At 44.4% G+C, this 19,945-nt stretch overlaps 1 protein-coding gene across 1 annotated transcript; it reads left to right on the forward strand.

The window, feature by feature from the left end:
* The first annotated feature begins 3,956 nt into the window (after nucleotides 1–3,956).
* On the forward strand, nucleotides 3,957–13,623 carry LOC117368572 (tumor necrosis factor ligand superfamily member 6-like). The gene is made up of 4 exons (XM_033962303.1): nucleotides 3,957–4,229; nucleotides 4,937–4,982; nucleotides 9,132–9,188; nucleotides 13,229–13,623. The coding sequence occupies exons 1-4, from the start codon at nucleotides 3,957–3,959 to the stop codon at nucleotides 13,621–13,623; spliced, it is 771 nt and encodes a 256-aa protein (XP_033818194.1).
* Nucleotides 13,624–19,945: the final 6,322 nt, after the last annotated feature.

A 19,945-nucleotide genomic window follows, 5' to 3' on the forward strand; every position in this document is an offset into this window, starting at 1 on the left:
TAAAATGGCGTCTCCCTCTTAGGCGCCTACCAGCGCCTATGTGTATATTTCCTGTTCTCCGATGCCAGTGCATGCCTGCTTTAAAAACTTTGCCTGTTGCTGTTTGAACTTGCTCCAAGTCATGTGTGTCAGCTAATTGCGAGTTTGGATGTAGGCTTTGGAGCAGCGTTGAGGCGAGCATTAAAAAACTGTGTTTTGTATCTTGGCTCCTTAATTGATTTCCACAATGGCAAACCACCCAACTTCAGACTGTCCGGTATAAGAAAGAGGGCTAAAGGGTCTCCAAAAAGGGCTCCTTTTACGAAGGTGCGCTAAGCGGTTTTTTTAACGCGCGCTAAAATGCCCCGTGCACTAGCCGCTACCGCCTCCTCTTGAGCAGGCGGTAGATTTTCGGCTAGCGTGCGCTAAAACCGCTAGCGCGCACCTTCGTAAAAGGAGCCCTTAGCGAGTTTTATTATTGAAATTCTATTTTACAAATATTTGCATTTTTTTACGGTATTATTGTTATTTCGCTGACACGGGGAAAAATTCTGTCCCCGTCACCACCCCGTCCCTGGACCACCATCCTCTGCACCGCCCCATCCCCGCTGTCCCTTTCACCGCCCCGTCCCCGTCTCTGCCGTCCCCTTCACCGCCCCGTCACCGTCCCGCTGCCTCTTTCACCGCCCCGGCCCCATTCCCGTCTTCAGCGTCTTCTCCTCTCCATCCCCCCCACCCCCAGCATCCTTCATGCGGTCCAGCAGCTCCCTCCCGCCGGCCAGCCGTGCATTTCCCTTACCTTTTCTTCTTAAAATGGCGATTTCTATAAGGCTACGAGCTGTATTACAGCCGGAGCCTTGAAGTCGCGTCGGGTTGCCTGCTAGAAGTCTCCTCCGATGCAACTGGAAACAGGAAGTTGCGTCAGAGGAGACTTATACCAGCAGACAACGCAACGCGACTTCAAGGCTCCGGCTGTAATACAGCTCGTAGCCTTATAGAAATCGCCATTTTAAGAAGAAAAGGTAAGGGAAAAGGAGGGAGGGAGATACATGGACGGACGGCGGGTGAGAGTGGGCTGCCGGTTCAAACGCTCGGTCACCGCGCGTTCAAGATTGTTCACCGCCCCGTGCTACCATTCACCTCTCCACGGGGCGGTGAACGGCCTTGTCCCCGAACTTGCGGTGACCATTTTTTTTGGTCACCGTTTTGGGGGGTTACCCGCGGCTAAACGTGGCTCCGTGTCACCGCATGCGCAGTAGGAGCCTTCGGCGGTTTGCAACGGGTGCGGCGGTTTCCCCAGCAACGTTCCTGCCCCGATCTCCGATGCCGGCTGACTTCTGATGACGTCGCGCCTTCTCACCCCCGGACCAGCAGCAGCAGCCGCGGGGCATTTGCTAGGCCGGCCCACTTCGATAAAGCCCCGAGGCTGCCCGGCCTAGCGGATGCTAGACAGTGAGCAGGGGGTAAAAGGAACGGAGAAGGGCTATTGCTGGACAGGGGGAGCAGCGAAGGGGTGCTAATGGACAGGGGGGAGGTAAAAGTGAGAGAGAAGAGAAGACAGACAGGGGGCAGAGAGAAAGAAAGAAAGACAGAAATGCCTAAGTCTACACATCTATTCTAGCACCCGTTAATGTAATGGGCTAAAAAAAACTAGTAAAAGAATAAAGTTATTAGTAAACTAATCAGTTTTGACAGAAGGTTAGGGGCCTGTGACCCTTATTGCCCAGAAGGCTAGATCCCTGTCAGTCTGCCCCTGCTGTTTTCTCTGTACCAGTGGCCAACCTAGGGTTACAATACAACATTCCATAGGGTTACAATCTCTCCAACCCCTTGCCGGTGCTGTGGTGTAAACAAAATAAACAAAAAAGACTTTTCCTCTCTCTTTTAGGTCCTAGTTCACGCTCGCTGTCTAACACCAGCTCTGGCAGGATACACATTTTGTAAAAGGAGGAGCAAGTAGAGCTGACTAGGTCATACCCAGATTTTCAGTGTCACATAACTGAAAATCTGGAGAGACTACCTTGGTACTATCCAGGCAGACCCAGGTAATGAAAAAGAGCTCACTGCCTGGGATGGCTATCGCCCCCCAAATAGTCAACGGTAGAAAAACTGCAAACTCTCAGTACAAAAGGCTTCTTTCTTCAGTGTAGATATTCATCTTAAGCAGGTCTTCCATTAAGCATATTCTACCTTGTAGCCATTGAATGAGAAGAGCTGGATCATTATTGGGCCTGTCTAGAGAGTGAGCGCTTGCATGCCCCACACTAAACCTTACAAATACAATTACTGCTGCCACTGTTCTGGGACTGGCCATGAAGGCGGCAAGAGCCTTGGCCCAGTGATGACAGTGCACCGGTGTTTATCCAGGGCCGGCTCAAGAGGATGTGGAGCCATGGACCAATTTTTGGTTTTGTGCCCCTGCCATGCCCCCATCTGCACACCACTTCTTTTGCTGTCCAGCATCTCTCCTTCCCCCACCATCTGATGTGTCCCTCTCTCCCTACCCCATACACTCTGACCTGCCCTCCTCTATTCAGCCCAGCCCTTCTCTCCACCTCCCATGATCTGACATTCCCCCCCACCCCTGTTACCTCACCCTAGGGCTGGCATCTCTGCTGTTCTCCTTTCTCCCACAGGTCCAGCACCTCTCCCCTCCCCATCCTGCGAGTACAATGCCTCTTTTTTGTCTTCCTTTACCACCTCTGGACCTGCAAACCTGTTCTTCAATGACAGTAGCAGCAGTAACACATTGCCCGAGCTGAGCTGGCTTTTTTCTTCTGCAGCATCCTACCTGTGATGAGGGAAGCCAAGGAGGAAGAACTGGACTCAAGGCAGGAGGAGGGGAAGAGGTTCTTGATCTATAGTGGGAGGGGAGGGAAAAGAACTGTTGGCCCAGGAATTTGGCGCCTTTTTCACCATCACCCTGGACCATATATAGCCTCACTTGGTCCATAGGTTAATCCAGCCCTGTGTCTTATTAGAAGTGATGTTCTGTGTTGCATGTCTAAACTCAGGCCTGAATCTAGGCCCAGCTCATAGCAGACCCAACTATTAGTTGTGAAGGGAAGGACATCTGAGGGAGCAGAGCTTTTGTAAAATAGGTGCTGGTGCGAGACCATAGGCTTAATTCACATAGCCGCCATTTTATAGAAAATCCATTTGGCGGAGCATCTGCTCCCCCTTGCACCCTAGCTAGCTACACCTCTGATTGAAGGCCCTTGATATATGTTAATCAATCCCTTAATTAGACTCTAGATTCCTTCTGAGATATTTTGACTACGTCCCTCACGAGAGCTCTTCGTCACACATTCTAAGGCTATGGTCCACTGAACCTTAGAATTATAAAAACTTGCATCATGGACTTTGATCAGTAAAGGAACAATTCTGTGAAAAAGTGGTAAAAGTTCCAATATATATATATAGCCCTTAAAGCCTGCTTAATTCTTCTAATCTGCCCCATGGAAGCTTCAGCTTCTTAACCAGGAAGTGGTCTTTGTGGTTTTAATTATAAGAGACCTTCAGTTTTATTTAGGTATCATTTCCTCTCTCAGCCGCTGAAAGATTTGTTCTTATGCTACCTTTAGACCACCAGCACTTCCAAACGGTTATATCAGATAAACTTTGTAGCTGGATAGTATGAAATGCACGTGTCTGACTAAAGGAGAGGAGGAGGGAGTCTTTGAGGGTCTCCAGTATTCATGCGTCTCCCTTTCAAGCAGGCGCTTAGCCTTTGTAACTAGTATTCTGTCAAGTGGGAGAACCAAGATACTTGTTAGAGGGGTGTGGAAACTTCTGGTCTGCTGTTGCCATAGCTGACGATTTGAGAACCAAACGGAAAGCAGTAGGTGTGTTTCAGGGTAGATGTGCTGTATGCACACAGCACTGCCTCTCACACTTCCCCCTTTGCTACAGAAAACACTTCTTTTGGCCTTTCTACATCAGTGGCTTGGTTGAAGAACACTAGGACCTGAGCTGCTATGTCCCTTCCCGTTAGCTGTCAGAAGGTTCATTTTGCCCGGGGGGCTGTAGAGGGGGCAAAGAAAGGCAACTCCGTTTCCCCCACCTGCGTCTCTGCGCCCGCTTCTCCTTCACCCCTAGCATTGACACAGTCAAGGAAGACAACGACGAACGATGGCACCTACCTTTTCCTCTTGGTTGCCTTCCTGCTGGTGACGCTTGCTCTGTTGGGTGTTGGATGCGGAATTTATAAAATTCTGCAGCTGCAGAAGACATTATCTCAAGTTCAAAAGGTAACCTTTTAAAATTTCTTTAGGGTACATTTGGTCTTAACTTGTTGGAGCACGCATATTGTTGGCTCTGTATTTCATCTTTTATAAAATCAATAAAACTTTTTGAAGTAAAAAAAAAAAAAAAAAAAAGAATAATGAGGCAATTCTAAGACTGCCCACGTGTCTTTACTACGGCAGTTCTATGTAATTTCACTTTGAGAGTTTTTGCAGACACACTGTAAACATAGAAACATAGAAGATGACGGCAGAAAAGGGCTACAGCCCCTCAAGTCTGCCCACTCTGCTTACCCACCCCCTGTCTATGCCCTAATGACCCAATTTCCTTATCTTGACCCTCGTAGGGATCCCACATGGGTATCCCATTTATTCTTAAAGTCTGGCACGCTGTATACAAGCACATTTCTGCCTGCCTTTTTTGTGGACACTTTTTTGAATGGGAAAACAACACTTGTAGAGTTGAAAATACAAGTTAGTCTCTCGACATAAAAACACCCCCAAGAATGTCTCTTCCTAGTACAGCTACGTATGGACGTGATGGGGCGCTACGTGAACTTGTAGCAGGGTTAAGGGTGAACAGATTTTTTTTAGACAGTCCTTTTACCCAGGTCAGTTGGCTCTTGCCAAGATACATGACTTCTAAATATTACCTGGTATACAGAACTTTTGATCAGTCTGTTGAAATGTGATTGTTGGATTTGTTTTGACAGTTTACCAGTGAAGGAGATTTAATCTCAGCCACGGAGCAACAGATCGGTGAGCGATGTTTATACATAACGAGAACAATGCTTTTCATATGCAATAGAAGCTTGAAGAAATCAGGCACTGGATTTTTTTACTTTGTTGTTTGTATGTCTTTTTCTTTTGTTCTCTCATGTTTTTTCCTTAGCCAGTTCTGCTCCCTTCCCCCACCCCCTTTACTCTGTGCCCCCTCTGTCCTGGCTACGTTTTCCAGCACTGGCACTTTAGTATGAAGGTCATTTCATAAATAATGCACTATTTTTTTTTTTTTATTTACATGTTTATTTTTTTTTTCCAAGTATTTCTTTACAATCCTTCAATGCTTTGCAATGACCAAGTCCCACCGTCCGGGAAGCTTCATTATTCCATCCATGACACCGTTTTTGTTCAGTTGCCAAATGGCTCGGGGACCGGCGGAAGAAAGCTCTTCCAGAGATGCAAAACGATGTCCACGCATAGGTTGTTTCAACTTTGGAAATAGGTCAAAATCTGGTGGACTCATGTCTGGACTGTAGGGAGCATGAGGTAACACCTCCCAGCCATATTTGTATAGTTTTTCAATGATGAGTGGAGAGCTCCATCATCCCCATGACCAAAAAAATTTTGACGAGCTCAATCAAAAGTCAAACAAATGATGATTTTTGCTTATGATCATGAAGGCATCATCATCACAGACAAAGTTCCATGTGGAAGAAGTGTCACAGCAGTGTATTATTGTGATATTTTGCAAAAAATGCACAAAACCCAACCTAAGTTGCTCTTGTCTGGGCCAATCATTCTTCACGACAACGCTCGCCCGCACATAGGGAATGTCATTGAAAAACTGTGCGAATACAGCTGGGAGGTGTTACCTCATGCTCCCTACAGTCCAGACATGAGTCCACCAGACTTCAACCTTTTTCCAAAGTTGAAACAACCTATGCGTGGACATTGTTTTGCATCTCTGAAAGAGCTTTCTTCTGCCGGTACCCGAACCATTCGGCAACTGAACTAAAACGGTGTCTTGGATGGAATAGTGAAGCTTCCCGGACATTGGGACTTGGTCATTGCAAAGCAGGGAGACTATATTGAAGGATTGTAAAGAAATAATTGAAAAAAAAAAAAACACACACATGTAAATTTTTAAAAATAGTGTGCATTATTTATGAAATGACCCTCGTAGCTAGTCCCTACTGGGTTAGGTTGCATAGGAGCCAGCTGTTTGTTGAACCCAGTGCAGGGGCTTCAACATTGCTGATGTAAATGTACATTCTGAATCTTCACCACAGATCTTGTGATTTCAGCTGAGCTGCCTGTGGGCTATATTGACTAAATTTCAGCATGTCAATGGCCGTCATACTTTCACCACTTTTGTTTGCTTGGTACTGACTGTGGAAATAACTTCTTGAAAGAGTCCTCTGTGGCTCTTCTTCTTTCAGTCTAATATTCACTTTCACCTTCCGTCCACCTGCCTTATTATTTTACTTTTATATTTAAACTATTTATTTCAATCCTTAATAAATGTATAACCCACCAAAGCATATTGGCCTGGATTCTAAACACGCCTGCTTTTAAGGTGACCATTTTTAAAAAACAGCCCCGATTCTATAAATAGCGCCAAGGCATGAGTGACACGCAAGCGGATGCCTAAAATTCTCAATCTGTTGACAAAGCTGCCTTTGACTGGCAGACTGAGGTTAAAAACCCTATACAAAGGGCTAGTCCGGAAGTCTCAAATTTGCGGCCTGGGGGCCACATGCTACCAGCCAGGTACTATTTTGAGGCACTTGGTATGTTACCATTGTTCTTGAACGTTGCCCACCTCACTGCCGTAACCTCACGCAAGCGCTCTCCTGCGTCTATACTAGAGGTCTGCACGGGAACGGGGATTGCAGGAATCCCCCCTAACCCACAGGACTCCCACAGGGACCCCCCTCTAGCCAACGGGACTCCCACGGGGATGGAAGGCTTTGGAAGCAGGGTTCGTCCATATAATATAATGGACACGTCAGCCTTAGTAAAAGAGGGGGTTTATAAGTTAATTACCTGACCAGAAAACAAAAAACGGTTCCACCAAAGAGATTCCACAAGGAAAACAGCAAAAGAAACTGTGGAATTGATGATCCTGTCAGAAGTAATTGCTGCTTTTTATGGGGACGGGCGGGGATGGAGGTAATTCCTTGCGGGGATGGGTGGGGACGGAGAAGATCCTGACAGGGACGGGTGGGGACGCAAAGGATCCTGGCGGGGATGGGTGGGATTTCTGTCCCCGCGCAACTCTCTAGTCTGTACGCGATTGTGAGGTGGAGTGAAGAGGACAATCGTGTACAGACGCAGGAGAGCGCTTGCTTGAGGTTACGGCAGTGAGGTGAGCAACGTTCCAGAACGTAAGGTAACCACTGGAGGCAGTGCAGCTTGTGCGTTGTGTACGTAATCTCGTGAAATGCAGCACCTCTCCTGGCGGCGACTGCCTGATGTAAGATGGCGGTTGTGTTCGGTGCTGGAGGAGGTGAGAGCTGAAGGCACAAGTCGGATATCGATTCTCCCCTCTACAAAAAAGCCTAGAGGACTCCACCAAAATCTTGTCTCTTGCAGTTGATACTTTAGAATCTAAATCACAATTTTGCATGAGGTAAAACTCTTTATAGTTTATAAATCACTAGAGTTCAGGTTGTGGGTCTGAGCATTCACTTAATAGCACTTTCTGAAGCAAGGTTGATAGTGTAATTTTATTATATATATTATATTTATTATTATCGATTTAAGGTGATCAGTAATAGAGCTATAAAAATTTATAAACAAAAGCCCTGCCAACTGAACATCTCTTTCTCTAGTTCAGCAGCCAGAACTATGATTTATAAGGAAGGAATAAGCTAAATACTGCAGTACCGAGGCTTGTATGGATGCTGCGGGGACGGGGCGGTGAAGAGGATGGTGGTCCAGGGGACAGAATTTTTCCCTGTGTCATTCTCTAGTCAGCCCTATGTAACAGGGCTAGCTCCATCTCTGCTGACCTTAGTTCTTCTGCCTTGCCTGTTCCCTTTCCTGAAAAGAACTTCTATCAAAAGTGCTAACACTCCTCTTGAAATTACCCCAAACTTCTTTCTATTAAGGGCAGAGGTTACTCCCCAGTTTCTATAGGTTCTGCTCACTACCATAATTTGGTTTGTGTGTGTTAAAATGCTTTTATGGTATGTTAATCCATTTTGTGCAGCACAACAAAGAAAAATAGGGAGACCCAATGATCCACAGTGAAAACAATCCACCGATGTAAACAAAAACTGTGGATACAGATGTTCTGGAGATAATTTATTAAACACTCACATATAAAACCATGAAAATTCAATTTAAAAAGTACAATGATAAAAAATACAGTGATAAAAATCCAACCGGACCCTACACAGTCTGTGTTTCGGTGAACACGCCTTCCTCAGGGGTCCAATGGTTTGCAAACTCACATATAAAGAATTGGACTGAAAACAGTCTTTAAACGTTTGAGCAAAGAACATCGCAGACAAGCTGAAGTAGCAAAAAAAATGCCCATCTGCAGTAACCATTATCTCTCTCCTTATTGGCTAAGGCTCTTAACATTTGCATCTCCTCTTCCTATAGGCTAAGACTCTTTACACATGCATTGTGAGGTCATAGAGCTTTATGGTTATAGAAACATGATGGCAGATAAAGGCCAAATGGCTCATCTAGTCTGCCCAACAAAGAAAAATAGGGAGACCCAATGATCCACAGTGAAAACAATCCACCGATGTAAACAAAAACTGTGGATACAGATGTTCTGGAGATAATTTATTAAACACTGACATATAAAACCATGAAAATTCAATTTAAAAAGTACAATGTTAAAAAATACAGTGATAAAAATCCAACCGGACCCTACACGGTCTGTGTTTCGGCAAACACGCCTTCCTCAGGGGTCCAATGGTTTGCAACCTCACCTATAAAGAATTGGACTGAAAACAGTCTATTGTCTTTAAACAAGTGAGCAAAGAACACCACAGACAAGCTGAACTAGCATTAATTTCTGAAATGAACAGGAAAGCTGTTCAAAAATTGGCCAAAATATCTGAAAAAAAACTTTTTTTCTTGCATAACCCTGAGTTGCAGATTGCATTTTCTAGGTCATTCCAAGACAAAATGTTACAAAAACATTCTATTTGCTTTTCAATGCAGAACATCTGAGACTCAAAGCAGCCATGAGCAAAGCAAAGCATGTGGCCCACGTAACAGGTACGTGCCTTATACAGGGAAGATTATTATACCAGTTTATTGGTCCCAGTAGAATCGATGACAAAAGAGAGAAGCTGGGTGAGGGAGAAATTTGTCATTCAGAGAACTTATCTTTCTTTGACGTTTAGTAAATTCCAGTCTCTATCTACTCAATACAATACGCTGGCTTTTGAAAAAAATAAAGATGTTTATAGCAAGGTCCACAGAAGTGCCAGTATCAGCCAAGTGTTTTCAGTGGCTACAGGACTTTCGGCACTGGCCTCCTCATTGGGCCCGAAGTGAATTCTTTTAATACCGGTATTTAATTTTTTTTGTAAAGTGCTTTTCTATAAAGTGCTTTGTATACCACAAAGTGCTTATTTGCTAAAGTGCTAGATTCACTAACTTAATCAGTTTTAAAAGCTCAATGAACTAAAAACTTTTTGTTTCGTTGTTCATATCGGGAAGGAACCTGTCATTCGACATGTTTCACCAATAGGCTGTATCAAGAACGGTCCCCTACAATATAAGCAAGCTAAAATCAAACTATCTCTCTATAAAATCATTATTTTTAGGGATGTATCATTCAAACTCTATAGCTAAAAAGAATAATTACCCCTTATCGCATGAATCTGCACCATCCCGATCGGGATTCATGCGATAAGGGGTAATTATTCATTTTAGCTATAGAGTTTGAATGATATAACCCTAAAAATAATGATTTTATAGAAAGAGAGTTTGATTTTAGCTTGCTTATATTGTAGGGGACAGTTCTTCATACAGCCTATCGGCGAAACATGTCGAATGACAGGTCCCTTCCCGATATGAACAACGAAACAAAAAGACAAGTTTTTAGCTCATTGAGCTTTTAAAACGGATTAAGTTAGCAAATAAGCACTTTGTGGTATATAAAACACTTTACCAAAAAATTTAGACATTAATGTAAATCATATTTATTAAATTTCAAATACAAACAAAATAGTAAATCATTTCAAATACAAGCACTGCGGGCCCAATGAGGCGGCCAGTACCGAAAGTCCTGTAGCCCCTGAAAACACTTCGCTGATACTGGCACTTCTGAGGACCTTGCTATAATTAATTTTTATGATACTATAGTGATTTGAACGTTGTATATTATATGTGCGTAGTTGAAAACTCTCACCTAATAGTGGTAAGTGGACAAATACATCTGGAGGCTCATTTCAAAGCACCTAGACGTGCAAAGTACCTTATGTTTCTATAGTACTTTGCACGTCTAAGTGCTTTGAAAATGAGCCCCTTATGGTGCTATTTTTCAAACAGCCCGTGTAATTGTAAATCGTGTAAGTGGCTTGAGCTAAATCTAAACCCCCTTTTTAACGCACGTATTTTAGGAAAAAAAAATTCAAAACACAAACCATTTTTGAGTGGTTTCTCTTTGAAAGTTAGCAAGCACAAGATAGTCGCACTAAAAGCGTCTGCATATTTTCCACCAGCTAATTGCGCATGTGGTCCAGCAAGGAGAAAATAGCATGTGTGCATTGGAAAATCAAATATATGGATGCTATTTTTTTTCTCTAACCTAACCTAAGCACTCCCACAGGAATGTCTCTTTTCATTGCAGCTATAAAGGACTGTATGAATTCTGCGGAACTACATGTATTTTTAGCTGTCTTGAGGACAGCATTTTCTGCTAAAGCTATTTTATCTGGGTAAATTACGAGATTCATTTCATAAATAATGCACACTATTTTTTTTAACAATTTACATGTTTTATTTATTTTTTTCAAGTATTTCTTTACGTTCCTTCAATATAGTCTCCCTGCTTTGCAATGACCGAGTCCCGGGAAGCTTCATTATTCCATCCAAGACGCCGTTTTTGTTCAGTTGCCGAATGGTTCGGATACCGGCGGAAGAAAGCTCTTCCAGAGATGCAAAACGATGTCCACGCATAAGTTGTTTCAACTTTGGAACAAGGTCAAAATCTGGTGGACTCATGTCTGGACTGTAGGGAGCAGGAGGTAACACCTCCCAGCCGTATTCGTGTAGTGTTTCAATGACATTCCCTATGTGCGGGCGAGCGTTGTCGTGAAGAACGATTGGTTCAGCCAAGAGCAACTGAGGTTGGATTTTGTGCATTTTTCTGCATTTTTTGTAAAAAATCACGATAATACACTGCTGTGACACTTCTTCCACATGTCTTTGATGATGCCTTCATGATCATAAGCAAAAATCATCATTTGTTTGACTTTTGATTGAGCTCATTGAAATTTTTTTGGTCGTGGGTTTGATTGTGAGGAAGATGGAGCTCTCCACTCATCATTGGAAAATACACAAAAACGACTGGGAGGTGTAACCTCATGCTCCCTGCAGTCCAGACATGAGTCCATCAGACTTTTTCCAAAGTTGAAACAACCTATGCGTGGACATCGTTTTGCATCTCTGGAAGAACTTTCTTCCGCCGGTACTCAGTCACTATCTGGATAAGTTACCTGGATAACTTAGGACAGCCATTTTGCTGACCAAACTTATCCAGATAGGTTACCGTAGTCAGATGGTGGACTAAATATGGCTCTTACCTGAATAACTTTGGAGACTGCACATGTTCTGCCCTGGCACTATTTGGATAGTTCCATTTGCTCACTAATGACTTCCAGCAGCCTTATCCAAAAAATGCTTCTGAATATTACCAGACAGAACTGGTAAGTAGTATTTTTAAACATTGACCCAACAATTTATATAGCAGTGATGCCCACACTTTTTTGGCTTGCGAGCTACTTTTAAAATGACCAAGTCAAAATGATCTACCAACAATAAAATAAAAAATAAAAAAAACCCCACAAAGCCCACTGTACGCAGAGAAAATATTAATTACAATTTATATTCAGGGTTTTTTTCAAAGAGGTCAAGGCAGCTGACTTTATGCAATGTCGCCTCAGTAACAACTATACAAAAAATAGAGAAATATATCCCCTTCACTAAATCGCTATAGCGGATTTTAGCGTAGGGAGCTGCGCTGAATACGTCGCGCTGCTCCCGCCGCTCATAGGCTCCCTGCGCTAAAAACCGCTATTGCGGTTTAATAAAAGGGGGCCATAGTGCAAAATATAGAAAGCAGATATAAATTCTCAAAACGGACACATTTTGATCACTAAATTGAAAATAAAATCAGTTTTTCAACCTTTGTTGTCTGGTGATTTCATGAGTCTCTGGTTGAACTTCCTTCTGACTGTGCATCCACTATTTTTTCCCTTCTTTCTGCTTCCTGCGTGCTTCCTCTCCTCCAGACCTCATTCCATTCCCCAACCAACATCTCTCTCTGTCCCTCCATGAGTCCAACTTTTTCTTCCTCTCTCCCTGCCTGCCCCCTGCCACCCAACACACTCTATTCCCTCCCCCAACTTTTTTTCTCTCTCCCTGCCCCCCTTCTTTCTGTCTGTCTTTCTTTCTCTCTGCCCCTAAGCCACTGCCGCTGATTACTCCCTGCTTCCCTGACGCCGCAAAAGCCAGGCTCATGCAGCCACTGCACAAGTGCCAGCCCTACAAGCCTTCCCCCCTCCCCCTCCCGGGCATCAATTCTGATGTCAAAGAGAAAGTTCCAGGCCAGCCAGGAACTTCCTCTCTGACATCACACGTGGGGGGGAGGGAAGGCTTGTGGGCCCAGCGCTTGTGCAGTGGCTGCATGAGCCTGGCTTTTGTGGCGTCGGGGGAGCAGGGAGAACACAAAGGTAGCGCAAGTCTACTGCGGAGCCGATCGACTCGCATTGCTGGTCGATCGCGATCGATCTTTTGTGGACCCCTGCTCTATAGTTTGTGTAGAGAACTCTGCTTTTTCACTTTCACTTTCCTCCTGAAGCAACACAAGACTAAGAGATCTGTGTTCGGGCTTTTGAACTGATTCTGATCTCTAAATTTGGGGATTGTATTTTGCTCATTGGCCGACGCCTGATGCGGGCATTGTACGTCGAAACACAGCTCATGTTAGGTCAGTAAAGACAAGTCCCTGTTCATTGAAGTCCTTTGTACTTTTTTTTTTCTGTAGTGAGAATTCTGCTAATGCCATTATTAATGTTCTATTTCAGGCAGAAATAATACACAATCTTCGCAGCTTGACTGGGACAGGAAAGGCATACTGGCTTTTACTGCTGGCATTGAGTATAAAAGCGAAGGACTGGTTATTCCCCTGAATGGCCTGTACTTTGTTTACTCCAAGGTGTATTTTCGACAGCAGAGCTGTGCCAACGTGCATCTTAAGCATTCGGTGATCAAAAAGACTTTGTTGTATCCAAAGGCCATAGTCCTGATGGAAAACTTAAAGACAAGTTCTTGTGAAAACAGAAGACGTTGGGTGCAGAACAGTTACCTGGGAGCGGTGTTCAACTTAACCAAAGATGATTCCTTGTATGTCAGTGTATCCAACGTTGCTTTGGTCAATTTTGAAGGATCAGAGACATTCTTTGGCTTGTTCAAGCTTTAGAGAACACAGCTCATTCAGCCACCACTAGAGACATTTTTAGTGTGACTTTCTGGAAACTTTCTGAGTAATACTGGAATACTGGGAACTTCCCTCCACTTCAGACTCACCGAGCTCTGGAACAACCTCACCTCCCCCCTCCGGAACCTGAGTGCTCTCCAACCCTTCCGCAAACTTCTGAAAACCTGGTTATTCTCAAAAATCTAATTCTTCCTCCTCTTTTGACATCCTAGCCCTCTAACTTCCCTCTACCCTCTGACCCTTATCTAGTTCTTACCTTGTAGTTCCTTTCTCATTACAACTCCTGTAAACCTTGCCGAGCTCCACAACCAAGGAGATGGTGCGGTATATAAACCTAAGGTTTAGTTTAGTTTAGTTTAATGTTTCAGGGGGGTCACAGAACTGCAGGACGACACCCCTCCCTAATCCACTGACTAGCCATCCATTGTGCATCTTTTCATCTTGGAAAAATCTAAAGCGCTTGAAACCTTCTCCCTTGGGACTTAATGGAAAGAGAAAATAATGCTATACTGGAATGGAGAATATGCATGACACGGGAAGAAATTTAGTTCATAATTGGCAGTCGGGGGACTTTGCCCATAGCATGGAATGCAACATTATTCATAGGGTCAATGGCCCCTGTTGCTATTTTAGTATTTGAAGAGATGGATGAGTGGTTAAAGCTACAGCTTCAGCACCCTCAGGTTGTGGGTTCAGACCCACGTTGCTCCTCATTACACTGGGCAAGTCACTTAGGCCCAAATTCTGTAACCTGCGCCTAAACTTAGGCACCTATTTCGGAGGCGCTCATCTAAATTGCAGAACAAGCTCAATTACCGTATTTTCACGCATATAACGCGCATGCGTGTATAACACGCATATGCGTATAGCACGCGGGTCCAAAGCATGTCTGTAAAAAAATTTTTTATATAGCACGCACACGTGTATACTGCGCATGCTGCTATAACCTCCTCCCACTCCCGCTTACTCTTCTGGCCTGCGAACCGGCATCCTCCCCCCCCCGCTCGCGTCACCCCCCCCCTCCCCCACGATCCTACAACCCCCCCCAGCACCGCAAAACATCTCTTACCCGATTGGGCACCGGCACCAGCACCAATGCACCGGACGTGCCAGTGCCAGTGCCGAAGATCCTCCCTCGTTGGGCTGGGCTGGGCTGTGCGGTGCAGGGAGATCCTCCCTCTTCCCTGTGCCGGGCTGGACTGGGCTTTGAGCATTTGTGCATGCTCAAAGCCTTCTGGTCTCGCTCTCTCCGAGATTCTAAATCAGAGAATCTCGGAGAGAGCGAGATCAGAAGGCTTTGAGCATGCGCAAATGCTCAAAGCCCAGTCCAGCCCGGCCCAGTCCAGGCAAGAGAGGATCTTCGGGCACTGGCACTTGCACATCCTGTGCATTGGTGCTGGTGCCGGTGCCCAATCGGGTAAGAGATGTTTTGCGGTGCTGGGGGAGATGTAGGATCGCGGGGGAGGGGGGGTGAGGATGCCGGTTCACAGGGGGGATGCCGGATCGGAATGAAAAAAAAAAAAGTTGTAAAATGCGCTCACACGTCTAACGCGCACGGTTATGCACGGTTTGTAAAATCGTGTATAATGTGTGCGTTATATGCGTGAAAATACGGTAACCTTTTTAATCAGCACTGATTGAAACCTAGGCGCCTACCAAGAAAGCGCGATTCTGTAACAAGGCGCCTCTAAAAATTTAGGTGGCCTTCAAAGAAATAGGCGCTTTGCATGTTAGGCGTGGGCGTGGCTATGTGTTAGGCGCCTTCTTACAGAATCGCTGCTCTTAAGCGTGCTTAAGCGCTCGCATGGGTGCCTAACTTTGAGTTGTGCCTAGAGTTGGCCTAGTTCTTGGGAGCTTCCAAAACAGGTGTCGCTCAGTGCGATTCACCAAACAGCAGCCAATTTGACTTGAATCACGCTGAACGGGGCCTAATTAGGCGCTTCTTAGAGAATTTGCCCTTTAATTCCCCCATTGCACCAGATACATTATGAAGACTGTGAGCCCGCTGGGACGGGCAGGGAAAATACTCGCGTTCCTGAATAAATTCACGTCAACCTGGAATACTGTGTCCAGTACTGGTCGCCGTACCTCAAGAAAGACATGGCAGTACTCGAGGGAGTCCAGAGAAGAGCGACAAAACTGATAAGAGGTATGGAAAATTTTTCATACGCTGACAGGTTAAAAATGCTGGGGCTGTTCTCCCTGGAGAAGAGGAGACTTAGAGGGGACATGATAGAAACCTTCAAAATCCTGAAGGGCATAGAGAAAGTGGACAAGGACAGATTCTTCAAACGGTGGGGAACCACAAGCACTAGGGGGTCACTCGGAGAAATTGAAAGGGGACAGGTTCAGAACAAATGCTAGGAAGTTCTTTATTACCCAGAGGGTGGTGGACGCATGGAACGCTCTTCCAGAGGTTGTGATAGGCCAGACCACAGTACAGGGGTTCAAGGAAGGTTTGGATAGGTTCCTAAAGGATAAAGGGATTGAGGGGTACAGATAGAAGCAGAGGTAGGATATAAAAATGGTCAAATCACTTCACAGGTCAAAGGACCTGGTGGGCCACCGCGGGAGCGGACCACTGGGCGGGATGGACCTCTGGTCTGACCCAGTGGAGGCAACTTCTTATGTTCTTATGTTCTTAACCATTCTGAGCTCCCCTGGGAGAACGGTACACAAGATTGAAGATTCACTCCGATCTACATCTCAGGGACTGCTAATGGTTCCTTCTTTGAAAATTACTGGAACCAGACGTCACGATATCTATTCTGTAATGGCCCCTCTAACCTGGAACGCCCTCTGCCTTTATATATAAGAGAAGTCAAAGATCTCAGCAGATTCAAAAATAATTTTAAAACTTTTCTATTTAGAGATGCATTTAATGTTTAAATAATTCATTTTTAACAATCTTAATCCCATCCCGTATGTTTTTCCCTTATTTGGTTTTTCTTTTCTCCCCAATTATGAAAAATATCAATATTGTAACTGTCTTCTCTTCCTTTCCTTTCCCTTATGTATCTGAGTCTGTTTTGTCAGTTTTTGGGTTTTTTTTTTAAAGTTGTATAATGAACTCTAGATCTATCTTATATTTTAATGTTACTCGCTTAGTATGTAATAAGCAATTTATCAAATTTAAATAAACTTGAAACTTAAACTTGAAATAAAGTCGATAGAAATAAATACAATTGACAGCAAGGGTGGTCTGTGCTCACAACCGCTACATAAAGAGAAATCTATGTATTTAGGAATGCTTTTGTAAAATAGAAGAGCTGAAGCTTAAGGGCATAGCCCCCCTCCCCCCTAATGTCACCGTACATCCAATCGGGCACTCAGTTACAGAATAACTAGTTACACTTGGAACTTTATCTAGTTGATAAGTGATAAGTGCCAGTAATTGCCACTATTCTTCAGTTAAATGCGTAACTGACTTATGCCCACATTTTGCTATGGTGTGTAAATGCATGGGGGTGTGGACCTGGCAAGGAGCACATTGGGTAGGGCACGGGCATGCCAAGCGATCATTTGCTATGCGTATAGACCACCATCAGTTATGCGTGCAACTCTGATAATTTAGATCAGCCATTCACTTGGTGTAAGTGTTTGCAACTAAAGTTAGAAGTGCAAATGCCCTAGTACGTATTCTATAATGGAACTTGGGCAGCCAGATGCCAGTATAGAATTCATGCTTAGCACTCAGCATCCTGGTACCTAACTTAAGAATATAAGAACAGCCTTACTGGGTCAGACCAATGGTCCATCAAGCCCAGTAGCTCGTTCTCACGGTGGCCAATCCAGGTCACTAGTACCTGGACAAAACCCAAAGTGTAGCAATATTCCTTGCTACCAATACAGGGCAAGCACTGGCTTCCCCCCGTGTCTTTCTCAACAACACACTATGGACTTTTCCTCCAGGAACTTGTCCGAACCTTTCTTAAAACCAGCTACGCTATCCGTGGTGTCAGGTCTAAAGCGCGCCGGGACAAAGGCGCGCCCAGACAATTGAGCGCAGCGCGGAGGCGCGCGCCGCTCAAACTTACTGTTTTTAGGGCTCCGACGGGGGTGTGTGGGGGGGGAACCCCCCCACTTTACTTAATAGACATCGCGCCGCATTGTGAGGGTTTGGGGGGGTTTGGGAGGTTGTAACCCACCCATTTTACGGAAAACTTCACTTTTTCCCTATTTTTAGGGAAAAAGTTAAATTTACAGTAAAATGTGGAGGGTTACAACCCCCCAAACCCCCCATAACGCCGGCGCGATGTCTATTAAGTAAAGTGGGGGGGTTCCCCAACAAAAACCCCCATCGGAGCCCCTAAAAACAGTAATTTTGAGCGGCGCACACCTCCGCGCTGCGCTCTATTGTCTGGGCGCGCCTTTGTCTTTCGCGCCGTTGTCTATGAACCCTATCCGCTCTTACCGCATCCTCTGGCAACGCGTTCCAGAGCTTAACTATTTTCTGAGTGAAAAATAAATTTCCTCCCAATTGGTTTTAAAAGATCCTTAAATTTTTTTTTTTTTTTTATTTAGTTGCATTATTTGGGACAGGGTCAGTGATAGTTTTCAATTATAAAAATGGTTTATTTGTGCCTCCTTATGCTTTTAGGAATAGCTTCAAATGAGACAAACTTGTTTTTTTCTGTTACATAGAGCATTTTGGACCCCAGTTCGGTTACAGAAGTTAGATAGCTCTAAATCTAATAGATGCTGGCTCTGTCATCTCGAAGCTGGGACATTAGATCATTTGTTATTCTATTGTCCATTAATACTTGGTTTTTGGAAATCAATATGGGGGTCAAATAAATAATTTGTTAGATAATCCGGTGGCATTATCCTATGACACCGTATTGTTTGTCAAGTCAATGAAGACATAAAGCCAAATATCCTCTAATAATAAGCTTCTACTCATTATGACAGGGGTTGCCATTCAACAGATACGAATAATTGGAAAAATTGGGATAGGCTGAATTATAGCTTTTGGTGGAACTCTTTGTGGGCTAAAAAAGTTTGATCACGTTGCATTGGCTGCCGATGGAGGCCCGCGTAAAGTTTAAATTCGCCAGCTTCTGCTTCAAAGCACTATACGGACTTGCCCCTAAATACATAACCGACCTTTTCTCCTTCTCAGCCAACAGACACAAGAGGAGCTCACACTCCAACTTCGTTTCCCCCCAGTTAGAGGTTGCAAACTGAAAAAGCACCACAAACACCTTCTCTCACATCGAGCAGCGCTGTGGGGTAGGGACCTGGATCAATTGCTTTCGCCTACCACTTATGAGGATTTCAGGAAACGTACAAAAACACACCTGTTCCTAAAATATCTAGACAACTGACCCCTCTTCTCCTTCCCTCTCGATATTGATCACCATATCCTATTAATCTCTCTATCCTCAAAAATGGATTTCCTGTCCCACCAACTCTCTTTCTTCCTCCCCTTTTAAGTTCAATCAATTTGTACCTCGCTTAATCTTTTGTAAACCGCATAGAACGTCACGGTATTGCGGTATATAAACTGTTATTATTATTATATTCAAAATGGAAAGGATAATTGCCATGCAGCAGGGAAATTTTAAGAAATGTCAGGTTATTTGGGAGCCCTTAACAAGATATTGTAAAGATTGAAATTATTGCATAGAACAAATATTAAGTTTTTCCCTTTTGTTCATACACGTCCAGGGTGGGGTGGGGGGGGGGGTGGGGAATATTTAACGATTTCTTTTGCTTATGAATAACTGTTGGGTATAAGGGAGGGGGGATATTTGAAGCGAGTTAGAATTTGATGATATATTAAGTGATGTTAAAGTATAAATGATTGGGTGTCAGGTCAAAAGTGCGCCGGGACAAAGGCACGCGCAGACAATTGAGCGCAGTGCGGAGGTGCGCGCCGCAGAAAATTACTGTTTTTACGGCTCCGACGGGGGTGTGTGTGGGAGAGGAACCCCCCACTTTACTTAATAGAGATCGTGCCGCGTTGGGGGGGTGTTGTGGGGGGTTGGGGGGGTTGTAACCCCCACATATTACTGAAAACTTCACTTTTTCCCTGTTTTTAGGGAAAAAGTTAAGTTTACAGTAAAATGTGGAGGGATACAACCCCCCAAACCCCTCCCAACGCCGGCGCGATCTCTATTAAGTAAACTGGGGGGGCTCCCCAACAAAACCCCCCTTCGGAGCCCCTAAAAACTGTAATTTTCTTCGGCGCGCGCCTTTGGCTTTCGCGGGGTTGTCTATGAACCAATGATTGTATTATATGTAACACTTATTGAGTTTTAAAAATGAATAAAGGTTAACAAAAAAAAAAAAGATTAGGTAT

This window comes from Geotrypetes seraphini, chromosome 10 (assembly GCF_902459505.1).
Source record: "Geotrypetes seraphini chromosome 10, aGeoSer1.1, whole genome shotgun sequence".
In the NCBI taxonomy this organism is placed as follows: Eukaryota; Metazoa; Chordata; class Amphibia; order Gymnophiona; family Dermophiidae; genus Geotrypetes; species Geotrypetes seraphini.